The sequence below is a fragment of the Erythrolamprus reginae genome, chromosome Z (genome assembly GCF_031021105.1).
Source record: "Erythrolamprus reginae isolate rEryReg1 chromosome Z, rEryReg1.hap1, whole genome shotgun sequence".
Taxonomy (NCBI): Eukaryota; Metazoa; Chordata; class Lepidosauria; order Squamata; family Dipsadidae; genus Erythrolamprus; species Erythrolamprus reginae.
In genome coordinates, this window is record NC_091963.1 from 140,275 (window position 1) to 152,699 (window position 12,425).

Below are 12,425 nucleotides of genomic sequence, written 5' to 3' on the forward strand. Positions count from 1 at the left end.
ACCCTGCCCAATACTTTGTGAGGAGAACACACTGCTTGATCGTTTGTGAGGAAAAGCCCTTCATGGCACTGGACCAGAATACCTCCGAGACCGCCTGTTGCCGCACGAATCCCAGTGACCGATTAGGTCCCACAGAGTGGGCCTTCTCCGGGTCCCGTCAACTAAACAATGTCGGTTGGTGGGCCACAGGGGAAGAGCCTTCTCTGTGGCGGCCCCGGCCCTCTGGAACCAACTCCCCCCGGAGATTAGAACTGCCCCTACTCTCCTTGCCTTTCATAAGCTCCTTAAGACCCACCTGTGTCGCCAGGCATGGGGGAACTGAGACATCTCCCCCGGGCATATACAAGTTATGAATGGTATGTGTGTATGTATGTCTGTTTAGAAAAATTGGTTTTTTAAAATGTTTTTAGTAGAAATTTAGATTTGTTGTAAATTGTTTTTGCACTTTGTTGTGAGCCACCCCGAGTCTGCGGAGAGGGGCGGCATACAAATCTAAATAAACATAAACATAAACATAAACATAAAACACGATACATTTATGAGGAAAACACACTGGTTGACCCGTTTGTGAGGAAAACACCCTGCCCAATACTTTGTGAGGAGAACACACTGCTTGATCGTTTGTGAGGAAAACACATGGCTTGACTGTTTGTCATGAAAACACACTGGTAGATTGTTTGTGAGGAAAACACACTGCTGGACTGTTTGTGAGGAAAACATATGGGTCGACCCATTTGTGAGGAGAAAACACCGTTTGACCCATTTGTGACGAAAACACAGCAATTGGCTGCTTGTGAGGAAAACACACCCATTGACCATTTGTGAGGAGAACACATCGGTGGACCCATTTGTGAGGAAAACACACCCATCGACCATTTGTGAGAAAGCACACCAGTCGACCCATTTGTGAGGAAAACACACCCATCGACCATTCGTGAGGAAAACACACAAGTTGGGAGGTTGGTTTAGATGACCTCCAAGGTCCCTTCCAAATCCCGGGGATTCTGTTCCTCTCCCGCTTGAGCAGGGGTTTGGTCTAGATGACCACCCGGGGTCCCATTTCCAGCTCTGTTCCCCATCGAAGCCCTCCAAGCAAGGAAAGCGAAACTGAGACAGAGCGCCACTCGAATACGCCACTCGGGAACGCTTGCGAAGGGTGGAAGGTTAATTGCAAACCCACGGGGGGGGGGGGGTGAGGGCAAACAAATGCTACACAACACGGTGTGTGGCTGTGCGGTCCGTAACAATTCCCCCTTGAAGTTGTGCATCCCGTCCCCCTCCACAAACGTTGGTGTGTGAATTGTATTAATTCCCACAAAAACAGCCCCACAACCCAAAAACTATCCGGTAAAAGGGACAGGATGAAAAGGGCTGAGTTGCATTCATTTGTGTGTGTGTGTTAGAGAGAGAGAGAGAGAGAGAATTGTATTAATTCCCCCCAAATTAGACACACAAACCAAAAACAAAGATGGAAGGGCCAAGTTGTTTGCATTCATTTGTGTGTGTGAATTGTGTTAATTCCCAAAAAACAGACACACAAACCGAAAACCATCCGGAAAATGGAACAGGATGAAAGGCCAAGTTGCTTTCATTTGTGTGTGTGTGTGTGTGTGTGAAACACACAATTTGTTTCTTTCGCAACCAGCTTTTGCAATCCCAACGGCCAAAAAAACACACACCACAATATCAACGATGGCAATTCAACAATTTCAGATTGCATCCAAAAAACAAAACACACAAAAAAATATCAAGGGTGACAATTCAATAATGTCAGATGGTGTCAAAAACAACAACAATACAACACCACAAAACCCAAAGAATTGCACTTTCCGCACAACTTTGGGTCCGGGTTGCAACTTCCCAGGTCAGCTTGTTCGTTAAACAAGCACAAAAAGGGTCCAACGAACGACAACAACGACAAAATTGTTGACCCGATTCAGAGGAGAAAAACGCAATGATTTTTTTTTACAAATTAAAACAACTCGGCTAATGACAAGAAACCCCAAAAACCCCCAGAAAACTTCCCAAAATTATTTTTTCGGAAGGGACCCCGGAGGTCATCTAGTCTGACACCTTATTCAAGCAGGACACACTTACAGGATCCTCCGTGGGGCCTCTGTAGGAATCTCCTGGGAGGAAACAGGGCTGGAAAGACGGGGAAGAAGCCTCCTTGGGGCCTCTCTAGAAATCTCCTGGGAGGAAACAGGGCCAGAAAAGGCAGGGAGAAGCCTCCGTGTGGCCTCTCTAGGAATCTCCTACGGGGAAACAGAGCCGGAAAACTCGGGAAAGAAGCCTCGGTGGGGCTTCTCTAGGAATCTCCTGGGAGGAAACGGGGCCAGAAAAGTTGGGGAAGAAGCCTTCGTGGGGCCTCTCCAGGAATCTCCTGGGAGGAAATGGCGGGGAAGAAGCCTCAGTGGGGCCTCTCTAGGAATCTCTTGGGAGGAAACAGTGGGGAAGACGCCTCTGTGGGGCCTCCCTGGGAATCTCCAGGGAGGAAATGGGGCCAGAAAAGGTAGGCAAGAAGCTTCCGTGGGGCCTCTCTAGGAATCTTCAGGGAGGAAATGGCGGGTAAGACGCCTCTGAGGGGCCTCTCTAGGAAACTCCAGGGAGGAAACGGCAGGGAAGAAGCCTCCGGGGGGGCCATTCTAGGAATCTCCGGGGGGGAAGTGGCAGGGAAGAAGCCTCCATCAGGCCTCTCTAGGAATCTCCTGGGAGGAAACGGCAGGGAAGAAGCCTATGTGGGGCCTCTCTGGGAATCTCCTGGGAGGAAACTGCAGGGAAGAAACCTACATGGGGCCTCTCTGGGAATCTCCTGGGAGGAAATGATGGGGAAGAAGCCTCCATGGGGCCTCTCAAGGAATCTCCTGGGAGGAAACAGCTGAGGAGAAGCCTCTGTGGTGCCACTCTAGCAATCTCCTGGGAGGAAACGGCAGGGAAGAAGCCTCCATCGGGCCTTTCTAGGAATCTCCTGGAAAGAAACGGCATGGAAGAAATCTACATGTGGCCTCTCTGGGAATCTCCTGGGAGGAAATGGTGGGGAAGAAGCCTCCATGAGGCCTCTCTAGGAATCTCCTGGGAGGAAACGGTGGGAAGAAGCCTCCATGGAGCCTCTCTGGGTATCTCCTGGGAGGAAATGGTGGGGAAGAAGCCTCCATGGGGCCTCTCTAGGAATCTCCTGGGAGGAAACGGTGGGGAAGAAGCCTCCGTCGGGCCTCTCTAGGAATCTCCTGGGAGGAAACGACGGGGAAGATGCCTCTCTGGGGCCTCTCTGGGAATTTCCTGGGAGGAAACGGGGTCAGAAAAGGTGGGGAAGAAGGCTCTGTGGGGCCTCTCTGGGAATTTTCTGGGAGGACACGCCAGGGAAGAAGTCTCTATGGGGCCTCTCTAGGAATTTCCTGGGAGGAAATGCCTGGGAAGAAGCCTCCGTGGGGCCTCTCTAGGAATTTCCTGGGAGGAAACGATGGGGAAGAAGCCTCCATGGGGCCATTCCAGCAATCTCCTGGGGGGAAATGGCGGGGAAGAAGCCTCCATCGGGCCTTTCTAGGAATTTCCTGGAAGGAAATGGCAGGGAAGAAGCCTACATGTGGCATCTCTGGGAATCTCCTGGGAGGAAACGGTGGGAAGAAGCCTCCGTGGGGCCTCTCTGGGAATCTCCTGGGAGGAAACGGCTGGGAAAAAGCCTCCATGGGGCCACTCTAGGAATCTCCTGGGAGGAAACGGCATGGAAGAAGCCTACGTGGGGCCACTCTAGGAATCTCCTGGGAGGAAACGGAGGGGAACAAGCCTCCCTGGGGTCTCTCTAGGAATTTCCTTGGAGGTAACGGCAGAGAAGAAGCCTCCATGGGGCCTCCCTAGGGATTTCCTGGGAGGAAATGCCAGGGAAGAAGCCTCCGTGGGGCCTCTCTAGGAATCTACTGGGGGGAAACGGGGGGTGAGAAGCCTTCTTAGGGCCTCTCTAGGAATCTCCTGGAGGAAAATGGCGGGGTAGAAGTCTACGTGAGGCCTCTCTGGGAATCTACTGGGAGGAAACGGCGGGGAAGAAGTCACCATGAGGCCTCTCCAGCAATTTCCTGGGAGGAAACGGCGTGGAAGGAACCTCTGTGGGGCCTCTCTAGGAATCTACTGGGGGGAAATGGCGGGGAAGAAGCCTCCGTTGGGCCGCTCTAGGAATCTCCTGTGAGATAACGGCAGAGAAGAAGCCTCCATGGGGCCTCTCTGAGAATCTCCTGGGAGGAAACGGGGGGTGAGAAGCCTTCTTAGGGCCTCTCTAGGAATCTCCTGGAGGAAAATGGCGGGGTAGAAGTCTACGTGAGGCCTCTCTAGGAATCTCCTGGAAGGAAACAGCAGGAAAGAAGCCTCCGTGGGGCCTTTCTTGGAATCTCTTGGGAGGAAACAGCGGGGAAGAAGCCTCCGTGGGACCTCTCTAGGAATCTCCTGGGGAAAATGGTGGGGAAGAAGCCTAAGTGGGGCCTCTATAGGAATCTCCTGGGAGGAAATGTTGAAGAAGAAGCCTACATGGGGCCTCTCTAGGAATTTCCTGGGAGGAAACGGTGGAGAAGAATCCCCCTTGGGGTCTCTCTGGGAATCTCCTGGGAGGAAACGGTAGGAAAGAGACTTCCGTGGGGCCTCGCTATCTCTTTCTCTCTGTCTCTCTTGCTATCTTTCTCTCTTTCTCTCTTTCTATCTTTCTCTCTGTCTCTCTCTCTCTTTCTTTCTCTCTCTTGCTATCTTTCTCTCTCTCTCTTTCTTTCTCTCTCTCCTTCTCTCTCTCTCTCTTGCTATCTCTCTCTCTCTCTCTCTTGCTATCTCTCTTTCTTTCTCTCTCATTACACCACCCCAGCAACAGCGGCATCAGGTAGTAGCCAGGGGTGGCGGCAGAGCAGTTGACTGCGAGCGGGAGCCCTGACGGCGGCAGCTGGACGTGCTGCTGGATGTGCCGCTTGTACTTTGGGGCCTAGTGGGAGGGCAATGGTAGCAGGAACAGGGGATTGCCGGCTGCAGCGACCCCAGGCAGTCGCTGGGGGATGGTGGCGGCAAGAGGGAGCTCCAAGGTGGAGGCACCGACGGTGGCGGTTGGACGTGCTGCTGGACGCCATACATGCTGGCGCTGCGAGGCTGGCACCTCCGGCCCAGCCAGTGAGCCAGTGCCAGCCCTGCAGTGCGAGCATGTACGGCATCCAGCAGCACATCCACCACTGTCGGTGCCTCCACCTTGGAGCTCCCTCTCACCGCCGCCATCCCCCGGCGACTGCCTGGGGCCGCTGCAGCCGTCATCCTCCCATTCCCACTGCCATTGCCCTCCCGACGGGCCCCAAAGGACAATTGTTGCCGCCACCGCCAGAAAGGTTCCAGCTGGGCGGGGTACTGCCGGTGGCTCCGCCCTGGAGCTCTTGCTCGCCGCCGCCATCCCCCGGCGACTGCCTGGGGCCGCTGCAGCTGGCAGCCTCCCGTTCCCACTGCCAGTGCCCTCCCACTGGGCCCAAAGGACATTTGTTGCTGCCCCCACCAGGGAAGCTTCAGCTGGGCGCGAAGAATAAAGCTCAGCTTCTGGTCTCGAAAGCTGAGCTTTGCGGCACACCTGACCATGTCTCGCGGCACACTAGTGTGCCGCGGTACACCGGTTGAAAAACACTGCTCTAGTCTCACCCCCGATGTTTTGGGATGGCTACTGCACCACCACCACCCACCCTGAGAGCACGCTCACCGTCCTTCCGATAGAAGCAAATCTCCACTTTCCGCTCCTCAGAGCCCAGCAGGGCCTGGTGGATCTGAGCGGCGGAGGCCCTCTGGGTTCGAGGGCCATACAGGAAGTCGCAGGTGCAGGGTTTCTGCATGATCTCCGCCCGGGTGTAGCCACAGAGGTCGCAAAAGCCATCGTTGCAGTAGATGATGGCGCAGTTCTCCACCTGGGCGTTGGCAATGATGAATTTCCGACCTGTGGGGAGGCACAGGAGAGGGAATCGTAGAGTTGGGAGAGGCCCTGGAGGTCATCTAGTCCAGCCTTCATTCCTTCCTGCTTCCCTACTTGCCTTCCTCTCCACCTTTTCTTCCTTTCTGCCTTCTTTTTCCTTCCTTCCTCCATCTTCCTTCATTCCCTCTTTCCTTCTTTCTTTCTTTCACTTTCTTTCCTTCTCTCTTTCCTTCTATCTTTCTTTGCTTCCTTCCCTCATTTCCCTCCTTCCCACTTTCCTTCTGTCCTTCTTTCCTTCTTTCATCCCTTCCTTCCAGCATTCCTCCCTCCCCTTTCCTCTTTCCTTCCTTCCCTCTTTCCTTCCTTCCCTTTCCTTCCTTTCTTCTTTCCTTCTGTCTTTCTTTCCTTCCTTCTTTGTCTTGTTTTCTTCCTTCCCTCTTTCCTTCTGTCCTTTCCTTCCTTCATTCCAGCCTTCCAGCCTTCCCTTTCCTTCCTTCCTTCTTTTCCTTTCCTTCTGTCCTTCTTTTCTCCCTTCCTTCTAGCCTTCCTTCCTTCCCTTTCCTTCCTTCATTCCCTCATTTCCCTCCTTCCCTCGTTCCTTCTATCCTTTCTTTCTCCTGTCATTCCTTCCTTCCTTCCCTCTTTTCCTCTTTCCTACTTTTCTTCTTTCCTCCCATCTTTCCTTCCTTCCTTCCTTCCTCCATTCCCTAATTTCCTTCCTTCCCTCTTTCTTTCCTTCCCTTTCTTACCTTCCCTCTTTCCTTCTGTCTTTCTTTCCTTCCTTCCCTCATTTTCTTCCTTCCCTCTTTCCTTCTGTCCTTTCCTTCCTTTTTTCCTGCCTTCCTTCCTTCCCTTTCCTTCCTTTATTCTTTCCCTCCTTCCTTCTGTCATTCTTTCCTCCCTTCCAGCCTTTCTTCCTTCCCTTTCCTTCCTCCATTCCCTCACTTCCATCCTTCCCTCGTTCCTTCTTTCCTTTCTTCCTCCTGTCATTCCTTTCTTCCCTCTTTCCCTCTTTCCTTCTTTCCTCCCATCTTTCCTTCCTTCCTTCCTCCATTCCCTCATTTCCTTCATTCCCTCATTTGCTTCCTTCCCACTTTCCTTCTGTCCTTCTTTTCTTCTTTCATCCCTTCCTTCCAGCATTCTTCCATCCCCTTTCCTTCCTTCCCTCTTTCCTTCCTTCACTTTCTTTCCTTCCCTCTTTCCTTCTGTCCTTCTTTCATTCCTTTGTTCCAGCCTTCCTTCCTTGCCTTTCCTTCCTTCTTTCCCTCTTTCATTCTGTCCTTCTTTCCTCCCTTCCTTCCAGCCTTCCTTCCTTCACTTTCCTTCCTTCATTCCCTCATTCCTTCTTTCCTTTCTTCCTCCTGTCATTCCTTCCTTCCTTCCCTCTTTCCTTCTTTCCTCCCATCTTCCCTTCCTTCCTCCCTCCATTCCTTTATTTTCTTCCTTCCCACTTTCCTTCTGTCCTTTCTTTCTTTCATCCTTTCCTTCCAGCATTCCTCCCTCCCCTTTCCTTCCTTCCCTCATTTCCTTCCTTCTTTCCCTCTTTCCTTCTTTCCTCCCTTCCTTCCAGCCTTCCTTCCTTCCCTTCCCTTCCTTCTTCCCTTCCCTCATTTCCTTCCTTCCCTCTTTCCTTCTTTCCTCCCTTCCTTCCACCCTGCCTCCCTTCCTTCCCTCATTTCCTTCCTCCCCTCTTTCCCTCTTTCCTTCTTTGCTTCCTTCCTCCATTCCCTCATTTCCTTACTCCCCTCTTTCCTTCTTTCCTTTCCTTCCTTCACTTTCTTTCCTTCCCTCTTTCCTTCTGTCTTTCTTTCCTTCCTTCCCTCATTTCCTTCCTTCCCTCTTTTCCTCTTTCTTTCTTTCCTCCCTTCCTTCTAGCCTTCCTTCCTTCCCTCAATTCCTTCCTTCCCTCTTTTCCTCTTTCCTTCTTTCCTCCCTTCTCTCATTTCCTTCCTTCCCTCTTTCCTTCTCTCCTTTTTTCTTTTCCTTCTTTCCACACTTGTATTTGAAACCCAAGTAACTCCGACAGTGGTGGATTGTCCAGACCATAACTACAAGCCAACCTATAGTAAAGTAATACCTTTACTATAGGTTGTAGTAATTGTCTGGAGATATACAACACCTCCACAATCTTACACAGTTGTTACACAGTCCATAACATGTCTCTACTTTGCCCACAGAAGGTGCATATGGTACTATGCACATAGCCGTGTAGTGGTTCATTAATACACTACACAGTGTATTAATAAACCACCCCCAAAATATTTACTAGAGCGCAAATATTAATAGTAACCAACAATGTAGGGCTTAAACTAGGACAGATGCAAGGCAACTACAGATTGTAAGCATTCTCTCATTCTCTCTTTCTCTCATTCTCTCTCTCTCTTCCTCTTATTCATTCACTCACTCTTTCTCTCTCCACCACTGTCTCTCACTTTCTTTCTCTCATTCTCTCTCGCTCACTCTCTCTCTTTCTTGCTCCCTCTTTCTCTCTCTCATTCTCTCTCGCTCCCTCCCTCTTTCTCTCAGTCTCTCTCTCTTCCTCTCTCACACAGTCTCTCTCTCTCTTGCACTTTCTCTCATTATGTCTCTCTCACTCCCTCTTTCTCTCATTCTCTTTCTCTATTCCTCTTATTCACTCACACTTTCTCTCTCTCATTCTCTTTTTCTTTCTCTCTCCCTCTTTCTCTCCCCCTCTCACTCTTTCTTTCTCTTATTCTCTCTCGCTCACTCTCTTTCTCTTTCTCACCCTCTTTCTCTCTCATTCTCTCTTTCTCTATTCTCTCTAACTCACTCCCTTTTTCTCTCTTTCTCAATCTCTCTTCTTCTCTCTCTCTCACTCACTCTTTCTCTTATTTTCTCTCTCTTACTCTTATTCACTCACTCACTCTTTCTCTCTCTTACTCTTATTCACTCACTCACACTTTTTCTCTCTCATTGTTTCTCTCTCTCTCTTACTCTTTCTCTTTCTCTTATTCTCTTGCTCACTCTTTTTTCTCTCCCTCTTTCTCTCTCATTCTCTCTCACTCGCTCTTTCTCTCATTCTCTCTCTGTTCTTCTCTCTCTCGCTTTCTCTCATTCTCTCTCTGTTCCTCTTATTCACTCACTCACTCTTACTCTCATTCTCTCTCTCTTTCTCTCTTCCTCTTATTCACACACACTTTTTATCTCTCATTGTTTCTCTTTCTCTCTCTTTCTCTTTCTCTTATTCTCTCTCGCTCACTCTCTCTCTTTCTCACTTTCTCTTTTTCTCATTCTTTCTCACAAACTCATTCTCTCTCTCTCATTCTCTCTCTTTCCTCTCTCTCTTTCTCTCTTTCTCTCTCACTCACACACTCTTTCTCTCTCTGTCTCATACTCTCTTTCTCTCTCTCCTATCTCTTTCTCTCTTTCTCTCTCTCACTCACTCTTTCTCTGTCTCATTATCTCTCTCTTTCTCTCCTTCCTTCCTCTCTTTCTCTCTCTCATTCTCTCTCTCACACACTCACTCTTTCCCTCTCTCCTCTCCTGCTCTCCTTCTCTCTCCTCTCTTTCTCTCTCTTTCTCTCACACTCACACACACTCTCCTTCTCCTTCTCTCTCTTCCTTTCTCTCTTTCTCTCTCGTTCTCTCTCTCTCTCATACTATTTCTCTGTCTCATTCTCTCTGTCTTTCTCTCTCTCCTCTCTCATTCTCTCTCATTCTCTCTCCCTCTCTCTCACACACAATTTTTCTCTCATTCTCTCTCTCTTTCTTTCTTTCTCTCTCTCTCTTTCTCTCTCTCTCACACACTCACTTTTTCCCTCTCTCCTTCTCTCTCTTCCGCTCTCCCTCTCTCTCTCCTCTCTTTCCCCCCTCACTCTCTCTCTCATTCTCTCTCTCTCCTCTCTTTCTCTCTCATTCTCTCTCGCACACACATTCACTCTTTCCCTCTCTCCTTCTCCCTCTTCCTCTTTCTCATTCTCTCTTTCTCCTCTCTCTCTCTCATTCTCCTCTGTCTCTTTCTCTATCTTATTCTCTCTCACACACACACACTCACTCACTCTTTCTCTCTCTCCTTCTCTCTCCTCTCTTTCCCCCCTCTCTCTCACACTCTTTCTCTCTCCTCTCCCTCTCTTCCTCTCTCTCTCTCTTTCTCTCCCTCCTCTCTTTCCCTCTCTCATTCTCTCTTTCTCTCTCTCACACACACTCTTTCTCTCTCTCCTTCTCTCTCTTCCTCTCTCCTCTCTTTCCCTCTCTCTCACACTGACTCTCTCTTTCTCTCTCTCTTTAATCTCTCTCTTTCTCTCTCATTTCTCTCTCTCCTCTCTTTCTCTCTCCCTCTTTCTTTGTCTCCCACTCTCTGTCACTCTTTCTCTTTTTCTCATTCTCTCTCACGCACTCGCCTTCTCTCTCTTCCACTCTCTCTCTCCTCTCCCTCTCTCTCTTTCTCTCTCTCTCACATTCTTTCTCCTTCATTCTCTCATTCTCTCTCCTCTCTCTCTCTCTCTCTCACACACACACTCTTTCTCTCTCTCCTTCTCTCTCCTCTCTTTCCCCCCTCTCTCTTTCACTCTCTTTCTCTCTCCCTCTCATTCTCTCTCTCCTCTTTCCCTCTCTTATTCTCTCTCTCTCACACACACACACTCTTTCTCTCTCCTTCTCTCTTCCTCTTTCCTTCTCTCTCCTCTCCCTCTCTCTCTCCCTCTCTCTCTTTCTCTCTTTCTTTCCTCTCTCCTCTCTTTCTCTCCCCCTCATTCTCTGTCTCCCACTCTCTCTCCCTCTTTCTCTTTTTCTCATTCTCTCACGCACTCTCATTCTCTCTCCCTTTCTCTCTCTCCTCTCTCTCTCTCATTCTCTCTCCTCTCTCTTTCTCTCTCTCATTCTCTCTTTCTCACACTCACTCTTTCATTCTCTATAATAATAATAATAATAATAATAATAATAATAATAATAATAATAATGCTTCTTCCCCAGCCTCTATGACGACCCTGGAGGTCATCTAGTCTGACCCCTCCCGCCCAACGCAGCCCCCCCCATGACTTACTTTGCCCCTCAAACTTGCGGATGATGGTGTCCAGGAAGGTGTTTTGGGGGGCCACGTGACCCCGCCGGACCGGCATGCTGGTCGCCCATGGAGGGGCCTCAACGGTGGTGGCCCCCGAGCGGCCCAGCGCTGAGAGCTGGGGAGGAAGGGAGGAAGGAAGGAAAGAAGGGAAGGAAGAAATGGAAGGAAAGAAGGGAAGGAAGGAATGGAGGGATGGGAATGAGGAAAGGAAGGAAAGAAGAGGGAGGGAAGGAAGGAGGGAGAGAGGGAAGGAAGAAAGGAATGGAGGGAAGGGAGGAAAGAAGGAAAGAAAGACAGAAGGAAAGAGGGAAGGAAGGAAATGAGGGAAGTAAGGAATGGAGGAGGAAGAAAGGAAGGAAGGGAAAGAAGGAGGGAGGGAAGAAAGGAAGGAATGAAGGAATGGAAGGAAGGGAAAGAAGGAGGGAGGGAGAGAAGAAGGGAAGAAGGGAAAGAAGGAGGGAGAGAGGGAAGGAAGGGAAGTAATGGTGGAAGGGGGGAAGGAAGGAAGGGAAGGAAACAAGAGGGAGGGAGGAGAGAAGGAAGGAAGGAAAGAATGGAGGGAAGAAAGGAAGGAAAGGAAGGGAAGGAGGGAAGGAAGGATGGGAATGAGGAAAGGAAGAAAAGGAGGAAGGGATGGAGGGAGGGAGGGGAGGAAGGAAGGAAAAAAGAGGGAGGGAGGGAGGAAAGAATAGAGGGAAGGAAGGAAGGGACAGAGGGGAGGAAGGATATGACAAAAGGAAGGAAGGAAAGAAGAAATGGTGGGAGGGAAGGAAGAAAGGAAGGATGGGGATGAGGAAAGGAAGGAAAGAAGAGGGAGGGATGGAGGGAGGGAAAGTTATGACAAAAGAAAGGAAAAATAGGGAGGGAGGGAGGGAGGAAGAAATGGAGGGAGGGAGGGAGGGAAGGAAGGGAAAGAAAGAAGGAAAGGAGGGAGGGAGGCACGCAGCAGGACGGCCCTGTGCCACCCTCCCCTCCCCTCCCCTCCCGGGGTCTCCTCCTTCCTGCAATCGAATGGGGGGGGGAAGCCCGGAACCGGGAGGATGGCTCTGAAGTCCTCTGTCGTCCCCCCTTCCCTTCCCTTTTCCCTCTGCGACCTTCTTTGGGGGGGAGAGAGAAAAATAAAGATGGAGAAAGGAGGGAGGAGGGAAGACAGGGGGGAAAGGAAAGGATGGAAGGAAGGAGGCAGGGCCCAGGAAGAAAGAGAGAAATACCCCAGCCCGGGGGACGGGGGGGTCCCCTCGCTCGCTCGCTCGGCCAAAAGGTGGGGGGAGGAGGAGGAGGATGCTGAACCCCCCCCCCTCTCTCCAAAGGGGGTGGAGCCTCCCAGGCGCCTCCTCGGCCTATGGGAGAGCCGGAGGAAGCCCAGCCTTTCCATGGGGGGGAGGAGGAGGAGGAGGAGGGAGGGGGTCAGTCTCCTCGTCAGCAGCTGGGCCGGGAGGGGTGGTGGGAAGAGGAAGAGAGGGGGGGAGGGGGAGGAGAGCCTTCCGAGGG

General features: G+C 50.8%; 1 protein-coding gene across 3 annotated transcripts in view; it reads right to left on the reverse strand.

Moving 5' to 3' along the window:
* Positions 1–11,753, reverse strand: part of KCNH2 (potassium voltage-gated channel subfamily H member 2) — a 39,101-nt gene extending 27,348 nt beyond the window's left edge. For all 3 annotated transcript variants that reach the window (XR_011560582.1, XM_070767138.1, XM_070767137.1), the window contains exons 1-2: positions 10,914–11,753; positions 5,705–5,935 (exon numbers count right to left, since the gene is read on the reverse strand). Coding sequence is in view for 2 of the 3 variants with exons in the window: in XM_070767138.1 (XP_070623239.1) it covers positions 5,705–5,935; positions 10,914–10,989 (307 nt within the window). In the remaining variant the exon portion in view is untranslated. The remainder of the gene's footprint in view (positions 1–5,704; positions 5,936–10,913) is intronic.
* Between the last annotated feature and the right edge of the window lie 672 nt (positions 11,754–12,425).